Source organism: Salvelinus alpinus, chromosome 8 (genome assembly GCF_045679555.1).
Source record: "Salvelinus alpinus chromosome 8, SLU_Salpinus.1, whole genome shotgun sequence".
Taxonomy (NCBI): Eukaryota; Metazoa; Chordata; class Actinopteri; order Salmoniformes; family Salmonidae; genus Salvelinus; species Salvelinus alpinus.
This window is the reverse complement of record NC_092093.1, coordinates 26,370,762-26,388,154: the sequence shown is the minus strand read 5'-3', so window position 1 is coordinate 26,388,154 and position 17,393 is coordinate 26,370,762. Positions and strand designations below refer to the sequence as shown.

Genomic DNA, 17,393 nt, shown 5'->3' with positions numbered 1-17,393 from the left:
GATGTGGACATGAAGCTAGGGTTAGGGTTATTGATGAGCTGGGATGTGGACATGAAGCTAGGGTGAGGGGTAAGGTTAGGGATGAGCTGGGATGTGGACATGAAGCTAGGGTTAGGGTTATTGATGAGCTGGGATGTGGACATGAAGCTAGGGTTAGGGTTATTGATGAGCTGGGATGTGGACATGAAGCTAGGGTTAGGGTTATTGATGAGCTGGGATGTGGACATGAAGCTAGGGTTAGGGTTATTAATGAGCTGGGATGTGGACATGAAGCTAGGGTTAGGGTTATTGATGAGCTGGGATGTGGACATGAAGCTAGGGTTAGGGTTATTAATGAGCTGGGATGTGGACATGAAGCTAGGGTTAGGGTTATTGATGAGCTGGGATGTGGACATGAAGCTAGGGTTAGGGTTATTGATGAGCTGGGATGTGGACATGAAGCTAGGGTTAGGGTTAGGGATGAGCTGGGATGTGGACATGAAGCTAGGGTTAGGGTTATTGATGAGCTGGGATGTGGACATGAAGCTAGGGTGAGGGGTAAGGTTAGGGATGAGCTGGGATGTGGACATGAAGCTAGGGTTAGGGTTATTGATGAGCTGGGATGTGGACATGAAGCTAGGGTTAGGGTTATTGATGAGCTGGGATGTGGACATGAAGCTAGGGTTAGGGTTATTGATGAGCTGGGATGTGGACATGAAGCTAGGGTGAGGGGTAAGGTTAGGGATGAGCTGGGATGTGGACATGAAGCTAGGGTTAGGGTTATTGATGAGCTGGGATGTGGACATGAAGCTAGGGTTAGGGTTATTGATGAGCTGGGATGTGGACATGAAGCTAGGGTTAGGGTTATTGATGAGCTGGGATGTGGACATGAAGCTAGGGTTAGGGTTATTAATGAGCTGGGATGTGGACATGAAGCTAGGGTTAGGGTTATTGATGAGCTGGGATGTGGACATGAAGCTAGGGTTAGGGTTATTAATGAGCTGGGATGTGGACATGAAGCTAGGGTTAGGGTTATTGATGAGCTGGGATGTGGACATGAAGCTAGGGTTAGGGTTATTGATGAGCTGGGATGTGGACATGAAGCTAGGGTTAGGGTTAGGGATGAGCTGGGATGTGGACATGAAGCTAGGGTTAGGGTTATTGATGAGCTGGGATGTGGACATGAAGCTAGGGTTAGGGTTATTGATGAGCTGGGATGTGGACATGAAGCTAGGGTTAGGGTTATTGATGAGCTGGGATGTGGACATGAAGCTAGGGTTAGGGTTATTGATGAGCTGGGATGTGGACATGAAGCTAGGGTTAGGGTTATTGATGAGCTGGGATGTGGACATGAAGCTAGGGTTAGGGTTATTAATGAGCTGGGATGTGGACATGAAGCTAGGGTTAGGGTTATTGATGAGCTGGGATGTGGACATGAAGCTAGGGTTAGGGGTATTGATGAGCTGGGATGTGGACATGAAGCTAGAGTTAGGGTTATTAATGAGCTGGGATGTGGACATGAAGCTAGGGTTAGGGTTATTGATGAGCTGGGATGTGGACATGAAGCTAGGGTTAGGGTTATTGATGAGCTGGGATGTGGACATGAAGCTAGGGTTAGGGTTATTAATGAGCTGGGATGTGGACATGAAGCTAGGGTTAGGGTTATTAATGAGCTGGGATGTGGACATGAAGCTAGGGTTAGGGTTATTGATGAGCTGGGATGTGGACATGAAGCTAGGGTTAGGGTTATTGATGAGCTGGGATGTGGACATGAAGCTAGGGTTAGGGTTATTGATGAGCTGGGATGTGGACATGAAGCTAGGGTTAGGGTTATTAATGAGCTGGGATGTGGACATGAAGCTAGGGTTAGGGGTAGGGATGAGCTGGGACGTCATCCTGGTCTCAGAACATTTCGTTTTATTCTGTACGTAAATACGTAACACTCCATTTCGTATTATGTTACATTTTTGACTCTATGTATTAATTTGTGGATATCCATCACCCATTTCTTATATGTTACAAATTACAATTCATATTATAAACTCAACAAAAAAAGAAACGTCCTCTCACTGTCAATTGCTTTTATTTTCAGCAAACTTAACATGTGTAAATATTTGTATGAACATAACAAGATTCAACAACTGAGACATAAACTGAACAAGTTCCACAGACATGTGACTAACAGAAATGGAATAATGTGTCCCTGAACAAAGGGGGGGTCAAAATCAAAAGTAGCAGTCAGTATCTGGTGTGGCCACCAGCTGCATTAAGTACTGCAGTGCATCTCCTCCTCGTGGACTGCACCAGATTTGCCAGTTCTTGCTGTGAGATGTTACCCCACTCATCCACCAAGGCACCGGCAAGTTCCAGGACATTTCTAGGGGGAATGGCCCTAGCCCTCACCCTCCGATCCAACAGGTCCCAGGTGTGCTCAATGTGATTGAGATCCGGGCTCTTCGCTGGCCATGGTAGAACACTGACATTCCTGTCTTGCAGGAAATCACGCACAGAACGAGCAGTATGGCTGGTGGCATTGTCATGTTGGAGGGTCATGTCAGGATGAGCCTGCAGGAAGAGTACCATATGAGGGAGGAGGATGTCTTCCCTGTAACGCACAGCGTTGTGATTGCCTGCAATGACAACAAGTTTAGTCCGATGATGCTGTGACACACCACCCCAGACCATGACGGACCCTCCACCTCCAAATCAATCCCGCTCCAGAGTACTGGCCTCGGTGTAACGCTCATTCCTTCGACGATAAACGCGAATCTGACCATTACCCCTGGTGAGACAAAACCGCAACTTGTCAGTGAAGAGCACTTTTTGCCAGTCGTGTCTGGTCCAGCGACGGTGGGTTTGTGCCCATAGGCGATGTTGTTGCCGGTGATGTCTGGTGAGGACCTGCCTTACAGGCCTACAAGCCCTCAGTCTAGCCTCTCTCAGCCTATTGTGGACAGTCTGAGCACTGATGGAGGGATTGTGCGTTCCTGGTGTAACTCGGGCAGTTGTTGTTGCCATCCTGTACCTGTCCCGCAGGTGTGATGTTCGGATGTACCGATCCTGTGCAGGTGTTGTTACATGTGGTCTGCCACTGCGAGGACAATCAGCTGTCCTTCCTGTCTCCCTGTAGCGCTGTCTTAGGCCACATCTGCAGTCCTCATGCCTTCTTGCAGCGTGCCTAAGGCATGTTCACGCAGATGAGCAGGAACCCTGGGCATCTTTCTTTTGGTGTTTTTCAGAGTCAGTAGAAAGGCCTCTTTAGTGTCCTATGTTTTCAAAACGGTGACCTTAATTGCATTCCGTCTGTAAGCTGTTAGTGTCTTAACGAACGTTCCACATGTGCATGTTCATTAATTTTGTATGGTTCATTGAGCAAGCATGGGAAACAGTATTTAAACCATTTACAATGAAGATCTGTGAAGTTACTTGGTTTTTTACTAATTATTTTTGAAAGACAGGGTCCTGAAAAAGGGCTGTTTCTTTTTTTGCTGAGTTTATGTTACGCGTTTGCAAAAATATAAAACATTTCATCATGTTTTGTATTTTATGAGACCAGGATAGGTTAGTTTTTTTACCTTTATTTAACTAGGCAAGTCAGTTAAAAACAAATTCTTATTTACAATGATGGCCTACCCCGGCGACACTGGGCCAATTGTGCGCCGCACTATAGGACTCCCAATCATGGCCGGATGTGATGCAGCCTGGATTTGAACCAGGTACTGCAGTGACTGAAATGAAGTGTCTTAGAACACTGAGCCACTCGGGAGCCCATAAAAAGGGTTAGGGGAAGGGAGGAGCTGTGATGTGGACATGAAGCTAGGGGTAGGGCAGTGGCGGCCCGTCATTCAGGGCAGGTGGGGCTGTTTGAACCCCACATTTTTTGCAAAAAATAATAATAAAATAAATGTTTTGTTAAAAAAAGTGGGTTTGCCTGTTTTGCATGTTATTTTAGAATTAATACGTGTCACATATCAGTTTGCAAACAATGTAAAAAGAAAAGTACATATCATTGAGTTAATAAAGCTGCATATAAACATTCTCTCTTTTTAGTTTTCTTGAGTAAGGCAGCTTCAAAATGCAGGTGTTTCAGCCTAGCTCGTTGCGTCGTGAATGGTTCAGTGTTCTGTCACTCATGGGGACACTCCATCACCACCAAGTCTAAGGGTAGAGCTAAAAAATTGTTGCCCCTTGGCTGCTGCCATTGAGTTACATTAGAACTGCCCATCCAAGAAGGCTCAAGGTCATTGGCCACAGATAAAATGACGTCAAATCACGTTATACAGTATCTACAGTAGCTTTGATTGGACTGATCATGTCAACATCATACTTTCAAAATCTTAGCTAGCAGTCATCATGAATCAAGTCGACAACCTACTGGCAAATCCTTTTAAATTCTTGTCATATGAAGAGAAATAATGTAGAGAAATTATAGATAAAACGTATCGGTGCTCATTGACCATTGTACGTAAACATTACACAACAAGTTGGAAATCGCAAATTCAACAATGAGTGGTTTGGAAGGAATCAGTGGCTAACTGTTAGCATTGCAAAGCAATCATTAGCCTGCTATTCAGTGGAGTGGCTTTGTGGTCCAAAGTCTAAGATCTATGGGTCTATTCTCCTAGTTTAAAATGATAAACATTCAACATTGGCCATGCTGTCTGATTTGTGCCGCGCTCAAAACAACTGTTAACTTGGAACTGCAAAATCTGACTTTAGTGAGTTCAAGACAACTGGGAACTCTGGAAAAATTAGCTACGACTGGGAAAATACATTTTGAACTTTCATCCAACTCGGAATTGTTTATCAGGAACTCGGGCCTCTTTCTAGAGCTACAACCTGAAAACCAGTGACGTCATCATGAGTCAACCTTTTTTCCGAGTTCCCAGTTGTCTTGAAAGCACCATAAATCCAAAGAGTGACAGACTTTGATGACGAAGTTTGATGACAAAATTCGCCCATGAAGGGCCGCCGCGCCACCTTCCTGTTCAAGTGAGCACAGCACAATAAGGTGAGTAGCCCATGTGCCTCACCCTAATAATTTGGTCTATTTTCACCTCTTAATTTCACCTGCTGTTCTGACTTGGTGGTGCACATTTAGCCTATAACCTGTTTTTGAGAAATGTAATCATAGAATATTGTAAGAGCTTTCATTGTCTGCTTATATGCTCCCTTTATTTATCCTACGGTTCTGACTTGGTGTACAGGGAGAACACTGTAAGAACAGCCCATATTCTGAAGACAAGGCTCTGCTGATAGCCAGGTGTAGCAGTGGTAAGGATTCAAGCCATGGTGCTGAAAATAAAGCTCTGCTGTTGGGACAGCTTTATGTAGGCCATACTGTAACATTGTGGGCATCATTTGTCACCGTTTTAGTGCAATTAATGTATTGTTTAGTGTTGTGGATTTGCTGGCATGCATCTAAAATAATGTTGGAGGGTTTGTCCCACCAAGATTCACACGCTAAAATCGCCACTGTGGTAGGATTTAGGGACGAGCTGGGATGTGGACATGAAGCTAGGGTAAGGGTTTAAAAACCTTAACTCTAGTTTCATGTCCACACCATGGTTCAAATCCATCCCTAGCCATAACCCCAATCCTAACCCTTAAAACTTTACAGGCTGTCATGTAAAGAAGGTTTCCCTATCCCTGAGTTTATAGGGCTCTTAAATCAACCTGAAATATTTTGTTTTGATGGCTCATAATAAAGCATATACAGGTGTAAGATCTTAATTTGATCAGTTTCTCACAGCAGGAAAATAATCATGCAGCAACAGGAAATGTGAATTATTATGTGAATTATAATTAATGGACATTTTTGTAGGGGTTGATACATTTTTTGTTAGGGCAAATCAAGTCTGACATTTTTAAGTGGGAATTGCAAAATTTAGAAGCCTTTTTAAACCTTGAATACACTACAAATGTGCAGAAAATTTCCAGCAACAACAAGGTGATCAAATTAAGATCCTACGCCTACAGGTTATGTTGGAGCATTTTGACATTTCCATGGGATCAATGTAGATTACCCACTTCACACTTAGTTCATGTTCAGACAAGCTTGCTGCTGAATAACTATTTGACAGAGCACAGAACAACTTTCCTAGAAATGCATGCCAAATATCAAAGTGTGTGTTCATCTGGTTTCATGTACATTTGAGTAACCAAACATTAAAAGCCTCCTAACCCAACCAAAACAAACAGACGCGCACGCGCACGCGCACGCGCACACACACACACACACACACACACACACACACACACACACACACACACACACACACACACACACACACACACACACACACACACACACACACACACACACACACACACACACACACACACACACACACACACACACACACACACACACACACACACACACACACACACACACACACACACACACACACACACCAAGTTCAGGTCTTTGAGCTAATGGTAGGCTTTTCAATTTAAAAAAAATCCATTTTGAAAGTGGCAATCTGCAGTAGCTACATCCATGTTTGGACTTGTAAATTAATTATATTATATTCGTTGAAATGTATCTTATACATGCCTCACACCCCATCAGAACCCCAAATATAAGCATGTTTTACTCCGATGTTTGTAAACTAGGTAAATGTAAACAAACACTATATAGCCTCAAAAACTTGGTTAAAACTCTCATTTTAATATCATGGATGGCCATAGCCATGCATCCATAGCTCTGTCAATGAATTTGAGAGTGGGTACATTTATCCAACCTCATCCATCCCTCAGCTTTCAACCGAATCAGAGGCGGAGGTAAGCTTTGTTAAAGTTTCAACTGCTGATGTCCCCTTTAAAGCAAAAAAATACAATTGTTCAATACTCTTTTCAATATACGTTTTGCAACATCAAAGCAACATTTTATTGGAGAGAGAAAAGCGTTATGTTTGGAATCCACCATGTCACCCTCTGACATTCTGTGGCTAGCCTAAAGTTCCCTTTCTGTTTACAAATCAATTCCAAATGTACTGTAAAGTGGGTAAAACCTTTGTTTCTAGAAAAATCTGTCAATAACTAAGTGTAATTGCTTTCTTTCTCCAGCCCCTAACAGAGATTTCTGTGGTATTTTTCTGTATCTTGTTTCCTTTAATTATATGGAGCAGTCACAATGGTGTATTCAGGTCATCATCCACTGCAATGGAAGCCATTGTTTTTCACAATGTGTGTGTAGCACAAGAGGTTGGTGGCACCTTAGTTGGGCAGGACAGGCTTATGGTAATGGCTGGAGTGGAATACATGGAATGGTTTGAATAAATCAAACACATGGGTTTCATATGTTTGATGTCATTCCATTCGCTAATTTCCAGCCATAATTGTGAGCTGTCCTCCCCTCAGCAGCCTCCACTGATGTGTAGGGTTACAAAGGGAGGGTATACTGTATTACTGGTAACTTTATAAGTTTATAACATGTCAAATAAATTACATCGTAAATTAACACAATTTTAATATTTACATTTTTTTTATGACAAAAGCTGTACAACATTATCCTAAATATAACCCATCAACTTTATAAATACCGTTGGTGTTAAAAGGGAGGGCTTCAGCATGAAATATCCTTAATATTTTGACGTGCTTTTACTTATTTTCATCTGTCAATATGTGTTTGCTGTAAATGCAAAATAGGGTTGCAGAGTTCATTGGAATTTATTTAATTGTTGATTAGATGCTTTTTTTAATTAATTAGGCTGTTTTCTCTTGATCATAATGGTCTATCCACTAAAAACTTGTGGACAATAATATGGACACAGATATAAATACATGAATACATGAATACATTTAAAATATATATATTTAAGAATAAATTCCTAGTTACCATAGATGGCCAAAATTATAGATAATTCTGTTTTGCAACCCTACAGTGTGTGTGTGTGTATGTGTATGTGTGTGTGTGTGTGTGTGTGTGTGTGTGTGTGTGTGTGTGTGTGTGTGTGTGTGTGTGTGTGTGTGTGTGTGTGTGTGTGTGTGTGTGTGTGTGTGTGTGTGTGTGTGTGTGTGTGTGTGTGTGTGTGTGTGTGTGTGTCTGCTTCAATCCTGCATCCCTCTACAACCCAACTTCTAAATGTTTATTAAGGTGTAGTAATGATGTGTGATCATCAATGAGTCAGATTTCTGATAAAAATTTGATCTGGCCTTAAATGTTATCCTTGATGAAAACCAATGGAACCAACTCAATCTGCACGCTGCCTGCTGCTGCCCTTTCTCCTATGAAAACATGTTACTCCACATCACTCCTACGTAGCTGATTAGGTAGCAGTGTTTAGCACCTCTTTGAGTATCCATCTACTGACAATAGGGGCTGGAGAGAACCTCAGATGTCAGTGTCACCTTTTAAACCCAGAAAGAGATGTGTCAATTTTCCAACGTACACATATGATTCAAAAACTGATTAACGCAAAGAAACACAACGTTAGTTGCTATGACATGACTCAACAAGTGGCAGCTATCTGCTAAGACCTCACCTGTCATCCTGTAACGTGAGCCAGCATCGATTAGAGAGAGAGGGGGAAAGTGTGTGAGTGTGGAATTTCCTATGACCTCCCCACCCCTAGCCCCCTACCCACCCACACGTGTCTTTGGCTACAGTATAAAAGGAGCTCCCACCTCACAGACATAGACACAGGACAAATTCCTACAAAGAAATTGATCAGACAACCAAGGGAAGAGAGAGAGAGAGAGAGAAGGAGTGATTCCATTCTGCGCTGTGAGATCCTGCAGAGTAAGACAGGAGACCTGTGGAAGAACAAAAGGAGAAAGTGAAAGAAGGTAAGAAAGATGAACCTGCTGAAGAGCAACAGCAAACTTCTGCATCCTTTTCCATTCATGCTCTGAATTAGCTGTTGTCTTATTTTGTTGAGAATTATTAGTAAGACTTAGCACTAGGTTGTGAGCATAAGTATGATTTTAGATAATTGCACAGGTCTATTGCATGTTAACATTCCTACCCTGAATATTAGCGGAGGTAAGCTGACTAATCTGCTTATCTGCAATATATATTTCATTATGTTTTAAATAGATTTGTTGGATAAATTTAAGGCTGATAATGTTCATCTCTATTAAACACAGATTAGTAAATTGGCATTTAAATAAACATCGAAAATGTACTGTATATCAACTAAGATAACTAATATTCCAATTATTTAGGACACAAATGATTGGACACATCCAACACTTGTACTATCAAATAATGATGAAATCAATGTTAAGTTATAAGTAAGAATTCAAATTTGGTAACGTTTAAAGTTTCCTGACAATTTAAACAAAGTTTAACGAAGTTCTTGCAAGGTGCATATCAAAGGTTTAATAAAAACTGCTCCTGATAATAATAATTTCAAACAATAATGTAATGCACTACTATACTGCTGTGTATGTGAGCGTCTCCTTGGAGAGCGAAGCTTAGTGCTAGAGGATGGTTTATAAAAGGTACATACTGTAGAAGGCACAGACTGTTACTGTGACTGTGAGGTCTGCCCACATACCATCTATTCATTACAATAGCGAAGAAGGTGTGATTATTCAATTCCAATACAATCAAATCTGTCTAATACAACACCAAATCATTCAGTGAGATTATTGTCGTAAAGTAGAGAGATGAGAAATATTGATTAGGTATCAATTGATCAGGGAGAGGAAATATGAACATGCATGCATGGACTACCAACTCATAACATCACTTTTTGTAGTAATAATAATAAAAAAAATATATAAACTACTTTGTTAGTAATTAGAAGAATATTGGGGGAATACTTATTTTACTGTAACTTTCGGACACAAAGGTATACTTGTGTGTTAATGTATTTGTCATCATCAATTGAGTAGAGTTGAAAAGTTACTGTAAAATCAATGGTAATTTCCCCCCAAGATAACCTTTTTTTGAGCAATTCAAAAGCAAATGGCATTTCCTCCTCTAGTCTTTCTGACGAAACAAGTGGCTGACCTTTCTGCAATGCAGAGCCTAACTTATTCTCAGCAAACCGGGAACATTCCCAGGACATTAGTTAACATTCCCATTCAATTCTTGTTAAGGTTTGAGTTAATCATCTGATACCATCCCACGTACATTCTAAGAATGTTTTTGATCACCAAATAGAGTATATCCTTGGAATTTTCTCCAACACATTCACTAACATGTTGTGCACAACACCTGTTAAAACTACTACAGAACATTCCCCCAAGGTTCTCATTAGGTTGCCAGGGAATGTAATAACACAATGTTCCGGTATATTCTTAGAACATACTGCCACAACAAAATGTGGGAGCAATAGAAAGGGTTCTGAGGAAACATTACAGGAACATTCTGCTTATTTTGATGGATATGTGAAAAAAAAAGAAGCAGGGAATATTTCTACAATGAATGGTCTCATAAAGTTAGTGTGACGTTATGACCTTATGTTCCAAAAGAATTCCTTGAACATACGTCAGGAAATTATGTCTGGATACAGTTGAATTGGTTATGAAAACATTACAGGGCCGTTCTGCTAATGTCCATGGAGACTCTCACATAGGTACAGTGTCATGTGTCCATTAGCGTTCCCTGAACACACTTCAGCAATAAAATGTAGGTGAAATAGAAAATGTTGGAGAACATTCCTGGAATTCAACTAATGTTGGTGGATATACAGTATTACTACTAACACCTACAACAAACAAACAAGAAACATTCCTGTGAGACTGTTATAAAGTTATTCTGCAAATTCATGACATGATGTTCCAATACATCCAGTACATCACTGAGCCGAGCTTCCTGCCATCCAGGACCTCTATACCAGGTGGTGTCAGAAGAAGGCCCTAAACATGGTAAAAGACTTCAGCCACCCATGTCATTGACTGTTCTCTCTGCTACCGCATGGCAAGCAGTACCAGAGTGCCAAGACTGGGACTCCTTAACAGCTTCTACTCCCAAGCCATAAGACTAATGACCAGTTAATCAAATGGCTAACCCCCCCCCTATATTTTATTTTCTGCACTGACTCTCTTGCACAGGCTTGATGTACACTCACTGGACTCTAACCACACACTCACACATGCACTACACGGCCAAAAGTACGTGGGCACCCCTTAAAATTAGTGGTATTGGCTATTTCAGCCACACCGTTGCTAATAGGTGTATAAAATCGAGCACATAGCCATGCAATCTCCATAGACAAACATTGACAGTAGAATGGCCCCTACTGATGAGCTCAGTGACTTTCAACGTTGCACCGTCATAGGATGCCACCTTTCCAACAAGTCAGTTCGTCAAATTTCTGCCCTGCAAGAGCTGCCCCGGTCAACTGTAAGTGCTGTTACTGTGAAGTGGAAATGTCTAGGAGCAACAGAAGCTCAGCCTCGAAGTGGTAGGCCACACAAGCTCACAGAACGGGACCGCCGAGTGCTGAAGCTCGTAGCGCATAAAAATCTTCTTTCCTCGTTTGCAACACTAACTACCAAGTTCCAAACTGCCTCTGGAAGCAACGTCAGCACAATAACTGTTAGTCGGGAGCTAAATGAAACGGGTTTCCATGGGCGAGCAGCTGCAAACAAGCCTGAGATCACCATGTTCAATACCAAGCGTCGGCTGAAGTGGTGTAAAGCTCGTGCCATTGGACTCTGGAGCAGTGTTCTCTGTAGTGATGAAACACGCTTCATCATCTGGCAGTCCGACGGACTAATCTGGGTTTGCCAGGATAATGCTACCTGAATTCATAGTGCCAACTGTAAAGTTTGGTGGAGGAGAAATAATGGTCTGGGGCTGTTTTTCATGGTTCGGGCTAGGCCCCTTAGTTCCAGTGAAGGGAAATCTTAATGCAACATTATACAAAGACATTTTAGAATATTCTGTGCTTCCAACTTTGTGGCAACAGTTTGGGGAAGGCCCTTTCCCATTTCAGCATGACAATTCCCCTGTGCACAAAGCGAGGTCCATACAGAAATGGTATGTCGAGATCGGTGTGGAAGAATTGTTCCAACATCTAGATTTTCCAACATCTAGTTGAACGTCTTCCCAGAAGAGTGGACGCTGGTATAGCAGCAAAGGGGGGACCAACTCCATATTAATGCCCATTACTTTGGAATGAGATGTTCGACGAGCACGTGTCCACATACTTTTGGACATGTAGTGTATCTCACTACACTGACACTCCAACACACAAACACGGGGACACACACATATGCATTTTGACGCCACACGCACATGCATTCACATTCTTCACATACACTGCTGCTACTCTCTGATTATTATCTATGCATAGTCACTTCACCCCTACCTACATGTACATATTAAATCGATTACCTCAACTAACCCGTACCCCTACACATAGACTCGGTACCGGTACCCCTTGTATGATCATTTATTAGGGTATTTTCCAAACATAGTTACAGCTTTTTTAAAGAAAGGTCATCAAGTAGAATTGAACCAGCAATCTGCTATCTTACAGCCCCCTAGGCTGCTTAGTCTGCTAAGCCACCAGGATGGAGCTGTTTCATTCTTTACATAAAGCTGTTCAGGCACAGACACAGCAGGGGTTCAACCTGTGGAACCCAATTCCTACATTTGAATATAAACATTTATTTTATCAAACAAAACTATGCTACATTTTATCTCTGGGACCCTCAGGATTAAAAATCAGAGCAAGATTACTGAATGTAAGTACATTATTTACCTTCAGAGGTGAATGTATCAAACCAGCTGCCGTGATAAAAGTTTTTTTTTGTTGTGCACTCTCCTCAAACAATAGCATGGTATTTTTTCACTGTAACAGCTGCTGTAAATAGGACAGTGCAAAATTAGATTAACAAGAATTTAAGCTTTCTTCCCATATAGGACATGTCTATGTCCTGGGAAATGTTCTTTTTACTTACAACGTCATGCTAATCATATTAGTGCACGTTAGCTCAACTATCCCACGGGGGGACACCGATCCCGTAGAGGTTAATCAAAGAATTATGTCTCATATTTGCCTTTGCAATTGAGATAGAAAAATAATTAATTTAATCGTCTCTTTCTTTCAAATCCTAATGTTTCCATTGGATTTCCCTTTGCAAGATTCAAATTATGGCTATAAGATTCCAACTACGGCTTACTCTTAGTACATATTCACATCTATTTACACCTCACCACAATCTATCATGCAATAATACAAATGTAATATGATTTCTGAAATCACGTTTGTAGGGAACTAAAAGTACTGTATATATAATTGATTGGTAGAGTAAGAAATAATAAAGGGTATAACATTCTGATTAAGGCGAGACAAGTTTCCACAGACGTAGATCTATTGAGTTTGTCAGAGAACTCCACAGCAGTAAGAATGCCATGACAAAACACTCACAGTTAAATTGTAACTCAATACTTTATTCATTTTTTCAGTCACTGTTTTAGTATGTTCAGTAAAAGTATGTTGTATGTTCAGTAAAAGGTGTTTCGTTATTATTTAAGGCAACACATTCCTGCCTTCATACAGTACCTGGTGTTAGTACAGTATGTTCGGAACATTCTTGCAAAATCAGAGGTATGTTTTTAACATCCTAATACAAAGATTGTATAATCATCAACACAACTGGACAGATTTTGTGTTATTATAATTTTTGAGGGGAATGTTCTTAATAATATGTTCTGGGAACATTTACAGAACCAGTTATGGTTTGCTGGGATCTTTTTCTGAATGAAAATACATAATTGGATGTTGTAGGTTCTATTATAGAACACCTGTATGGTTATCAGTGATGGGATGACTGAGGTACAGCCACAAGGTTAAGGATATAGGGAACAGGAGCAGTGGTTTGTCAACTTTAACATGTGCTAACTGCTAACTTAAAGATAACAGGGGGCAGTAGACTAGGGGAGATGCGTCACAAGGCCATTGAAGGCTGCCTCCCATTCAGAGACTTCCTTTGCACATCTTCCACAGTATTTTATAGAAAATGTTCCAGTGTATGTGTGGGACAGGTGCATGAATGAGCTCCATATCTGTGTTGTGTGTGTGTGTTCACAAGGGCACTGATATATAGGAGCAACAGATTAACAAAGGTCAGTGAAGTCATCCAAGAAAAGAATGTCTGAGCGTCACATACGTTGGGTGATAGAATTCCAATGGTATGGGTTCTAATCCATCCTTCTTATAGTTTGCCCTTCACCAGTTTACCTGTGAATACTGCATTCATTCACTTTTGTGTCATACATACTTTTTATTCAATGTAAGGGCTTATTTCAGATTGATGCAGGACAGGAATAAAGTTGATCAAGAGGAAGTAGAACTGCTGGTGAAATGACCACAGACTCAAGCCCTATTCCTCTATGCGCCTCATCATCTGCAGTCTATTTTCATGACGTGTTTCTGATCAGAATTCAATAATTGTACATGTCTTTGTCATTGGCTAATCCTCCCTGTGCCTCTGTGTGTCTTGTGCAGTGATAGGTTGAATATGGTGTGTGCGTCCTGGCTGTTAGCGGTGGTGGTGGTGTGTGTGTGCAACCCCAAGGTGGGGGGGCAGTGCTGGGATAGCTCCCACTGCAAAGACCTCCCTTCAGAGGACAAGATACTCGTGAGTCAGAGTTAAAATCATCACCTTCATTCATTAATCATCATCAAAATCAGTATAAGATTTAATCATCACTTATAGCAATTTTCGTCACTCACTATTCATGGATTGTTCTTTAACCCATCCATCCATATATCACTAAACACTGTTCCTGTCCATCCATTTGTATTGAACTCCCGTCTCCTGTTCTTCTTCCGTCTGGCAGGAGTGCATCCACCTGTTCAGGTCTGGGCTCCAGGACGAATCCCCAGAGCCCAGATCGGCTGCCCAGCAGTCCACTGAGGAGAGCCTCTCCCTGGGCATCCTGTTGGCAGCCCTGACCTCTGGAGAGAGAGCCCTGGATGCTGACCCTGAGCCCCACAGCGACAAGAGACACTCCTACTCCATGGAGCACTTCCGCTGGGGCAAACCTATTGGGCGCAAACGCCGCCCCATCAAAGTCTATGCCTCCAGTCTGGAAGGGGGGGACTCCTCCGAGGGCAACTTTCCCCTGCAGGCACGCAGGCAGCTGAGCAGCTGGGAGGACGAGATGGCGGGAGCTCTGGGTAACCAGGGGGCCAAGGCTCAGACCAAGGTAGTACCCAGAACCCTCACTGTGACGGGGCTGCAGGATAAGAAGGATGGGTCCTATCGGATGGGTCACTTCCGCTGGGGCAGCCCAACCGCTATCAAGCGCTACGGTGGCTTCATGAAGCCATATGCCCAGCAATCCCACAAGCCCCTGATCACGCTGCTCAAGCACGTCATCCTTAAGAACGAGCAGTAGAGGAGGGCAGCAAGAACAAGGGATAGAGGGAAGGGAGGGGAGGGGAGGGATGGGATGAGTGTAGTAAAGAGGAAAAGAGGAAAGATGAACTGAATGTTTTGAAGACCAGTGGCAACTGTTGAAAACTAAGGGTCGTATTTAATCTGTAGCCAAGTTTCCAGAGTAACACAAAAAACGAATTATAGCTCCGCAATATAAAACAATGAAACAACAAATAAGTCAAAATCATCTTTCTTATATACATTTCAGACAATTTATGGTATGTTACCTGTAAAAAAGATAAGGCAATGTTTATATGGCCCCCCTTTCAAACAGCCCCTTATTTACAACTTATTTGCAGGTATGCCCTTTTATACATATCAGTGGGTAACTGGCAAATTGGGAGGGTAGGTGGTGCCGTTAAACAATGGAAGTGTTAATTAATTTGCCTGCAAAGAAGCGGAGAACCATACTGTACACAGACCTGATAGCTGTATTTTGGTTAGAGGGTCTGTGAAAATACAGTAATCATGACTAGGTCTTTAGCTGGGTTTTAAATTAACATGTTTTTTTTACCCTTACCCCTTTCAGATTGACAAAAAAAAGCTTGTACTGTATAAAAAGCTGGCATGGTAAAAGTGGGATTTTTGTCTGTATATGAAAGGGATATTAGCATTGCCCTAGATAGCCCATAACGGTTTTGATTGAATAGGACCATTGATAGCTGTAGAATTCATTTATGGCCTTGGCTTGAATGCTGTATGAGAAAGTATAAATTGAAGGAAGTACTTAGAAAGTCTTCAGTAACAGTGACCATACTGAATACTGTGTATAGATGACAGACTGGGGTAGGGAGTGGGTATGAGAGAAGATCATTTCAAATGGAATACTATTTTTCCTCATTATTTTTATTGAGATAAATTGTACCATATTGTAAATGTATATATTAAACAGATACTGCTTTGTGGCAAGCAACACAAATGACTTCTTTTTTTGTACTGTACATTACGTTTATTTGAGGTCTACCAAACAAGCAACCAAGATAAAATCAATGGTGTTGTCAATATACAGGTATAACCAGTGGCGATTTTAGCATGTAAATCTTGGTGGGGCAAAAATAAACAAGTGGGATGCATGCCAGCAAAGCCACTACACAACACTAAACAATACATTAATTGCACTATAACAGTGACAAACGGTGCCCACAAACTGTTAGGGCCTACATGAAGCTGTCCCAACAGCAGAGTCCCAACAGCAGTCCCAACACCTTACCACTGCTACACCTGGCTATCAGCGGAGCCTTGTCTGGCAGCGAAACAGTTAATTCAGCCTCATATACTGCCTTTAAAAAAAATATAGCTGATAATGGCTGACTTGCTTAAACAAATGTGGTTTCTAATGACAATTGAGATGTATAAACTATGGCATAAGGGGGCGACAAGCGGATAAAAGGCAATCCGTAATTTCGATTAAGACATTAATGAGCAAGCTAGAACGGACATAGTCAATATAACTATTTGTTTAGCACTATTGAAATGTACAGCGACATAATTCAAAACATGGGCCGTTCTTACAGTATTCTCCCTGTACACCAAGTAAGAGCATACAATACATTTTTGGACTCACCTTCTTGTGTTGTGTTCACTTGAACAGGAAGGTGGCGCGGCGGTCCATCAAAGTCTGACATTCTCTGGATTTATTGTGCTTTCAAAACAACTGGGAACTCGGAAAAAAACAAGGTCGAATCATGAGGACGTCATTGATCTTCAGGTTGTAGCTTTAGAGAGGCCGGATTTACAATTCCGAGTTGGATGACCGTTCAAAACTTATTTTCACCGTCGGAGCTTGTTTATTCCCGACTTCCCAGTTGTCTTGAACTCACTGAAGTCAAGTTTTCGCAGTTACGAGTTAACAGTTGTTTTGAGCGCGGCACAAATCATGCTTCATTAACTTGGAAAAGAGACCCTTAATCCCAGATTTGGGACCACACAGCCATTCCACTGAATAGCAGGCTTGTGATTGCTTTACAATGCTTGCAGTTAGCCACTGTCACTGATTCCTTCCAAACCACTCATTGTTGAATTTGAAGGTTTATGTCCAATGGCCGAATACGTTTTATCTA

At 41.7% G+C, this 17,393-nt stretch overlaps 1 protein-coding gene across 1 annotated transcript; it reads left to right on the top strand.

Moving 5' to 3' along the window:
- The first annotated feature begins 8,613 nt into the window (after nucleotides 1-8,613).
- Nucleotides 8,614-16,252, top strand: LOC139582811 (pro-opiomelanocortin B). Its single transcript, XM_071413165.1, has 3 exons — nucleotides 8,614-8,772; nucleotides 14,397-14,529; nucleotides 14,732-16,252. The coding sequence occupies exons 2-3, from the start codon at nucleotides 14,410-14,412 to the stop codon at nucleotides 15,290-15,292; spliced, it is 681 nt and encodes a 226-aa protein (XP_071269266.1). The 5' UTR covers nucleotides 8,614-8,772; nucleotides 14,397-14,409; the 3' UTR covers nucleotides 15,293-16,252.
- The last annotated feature ends 1,141 nt before the right edge of the window (nucleotides 16,253-17,393 follow it).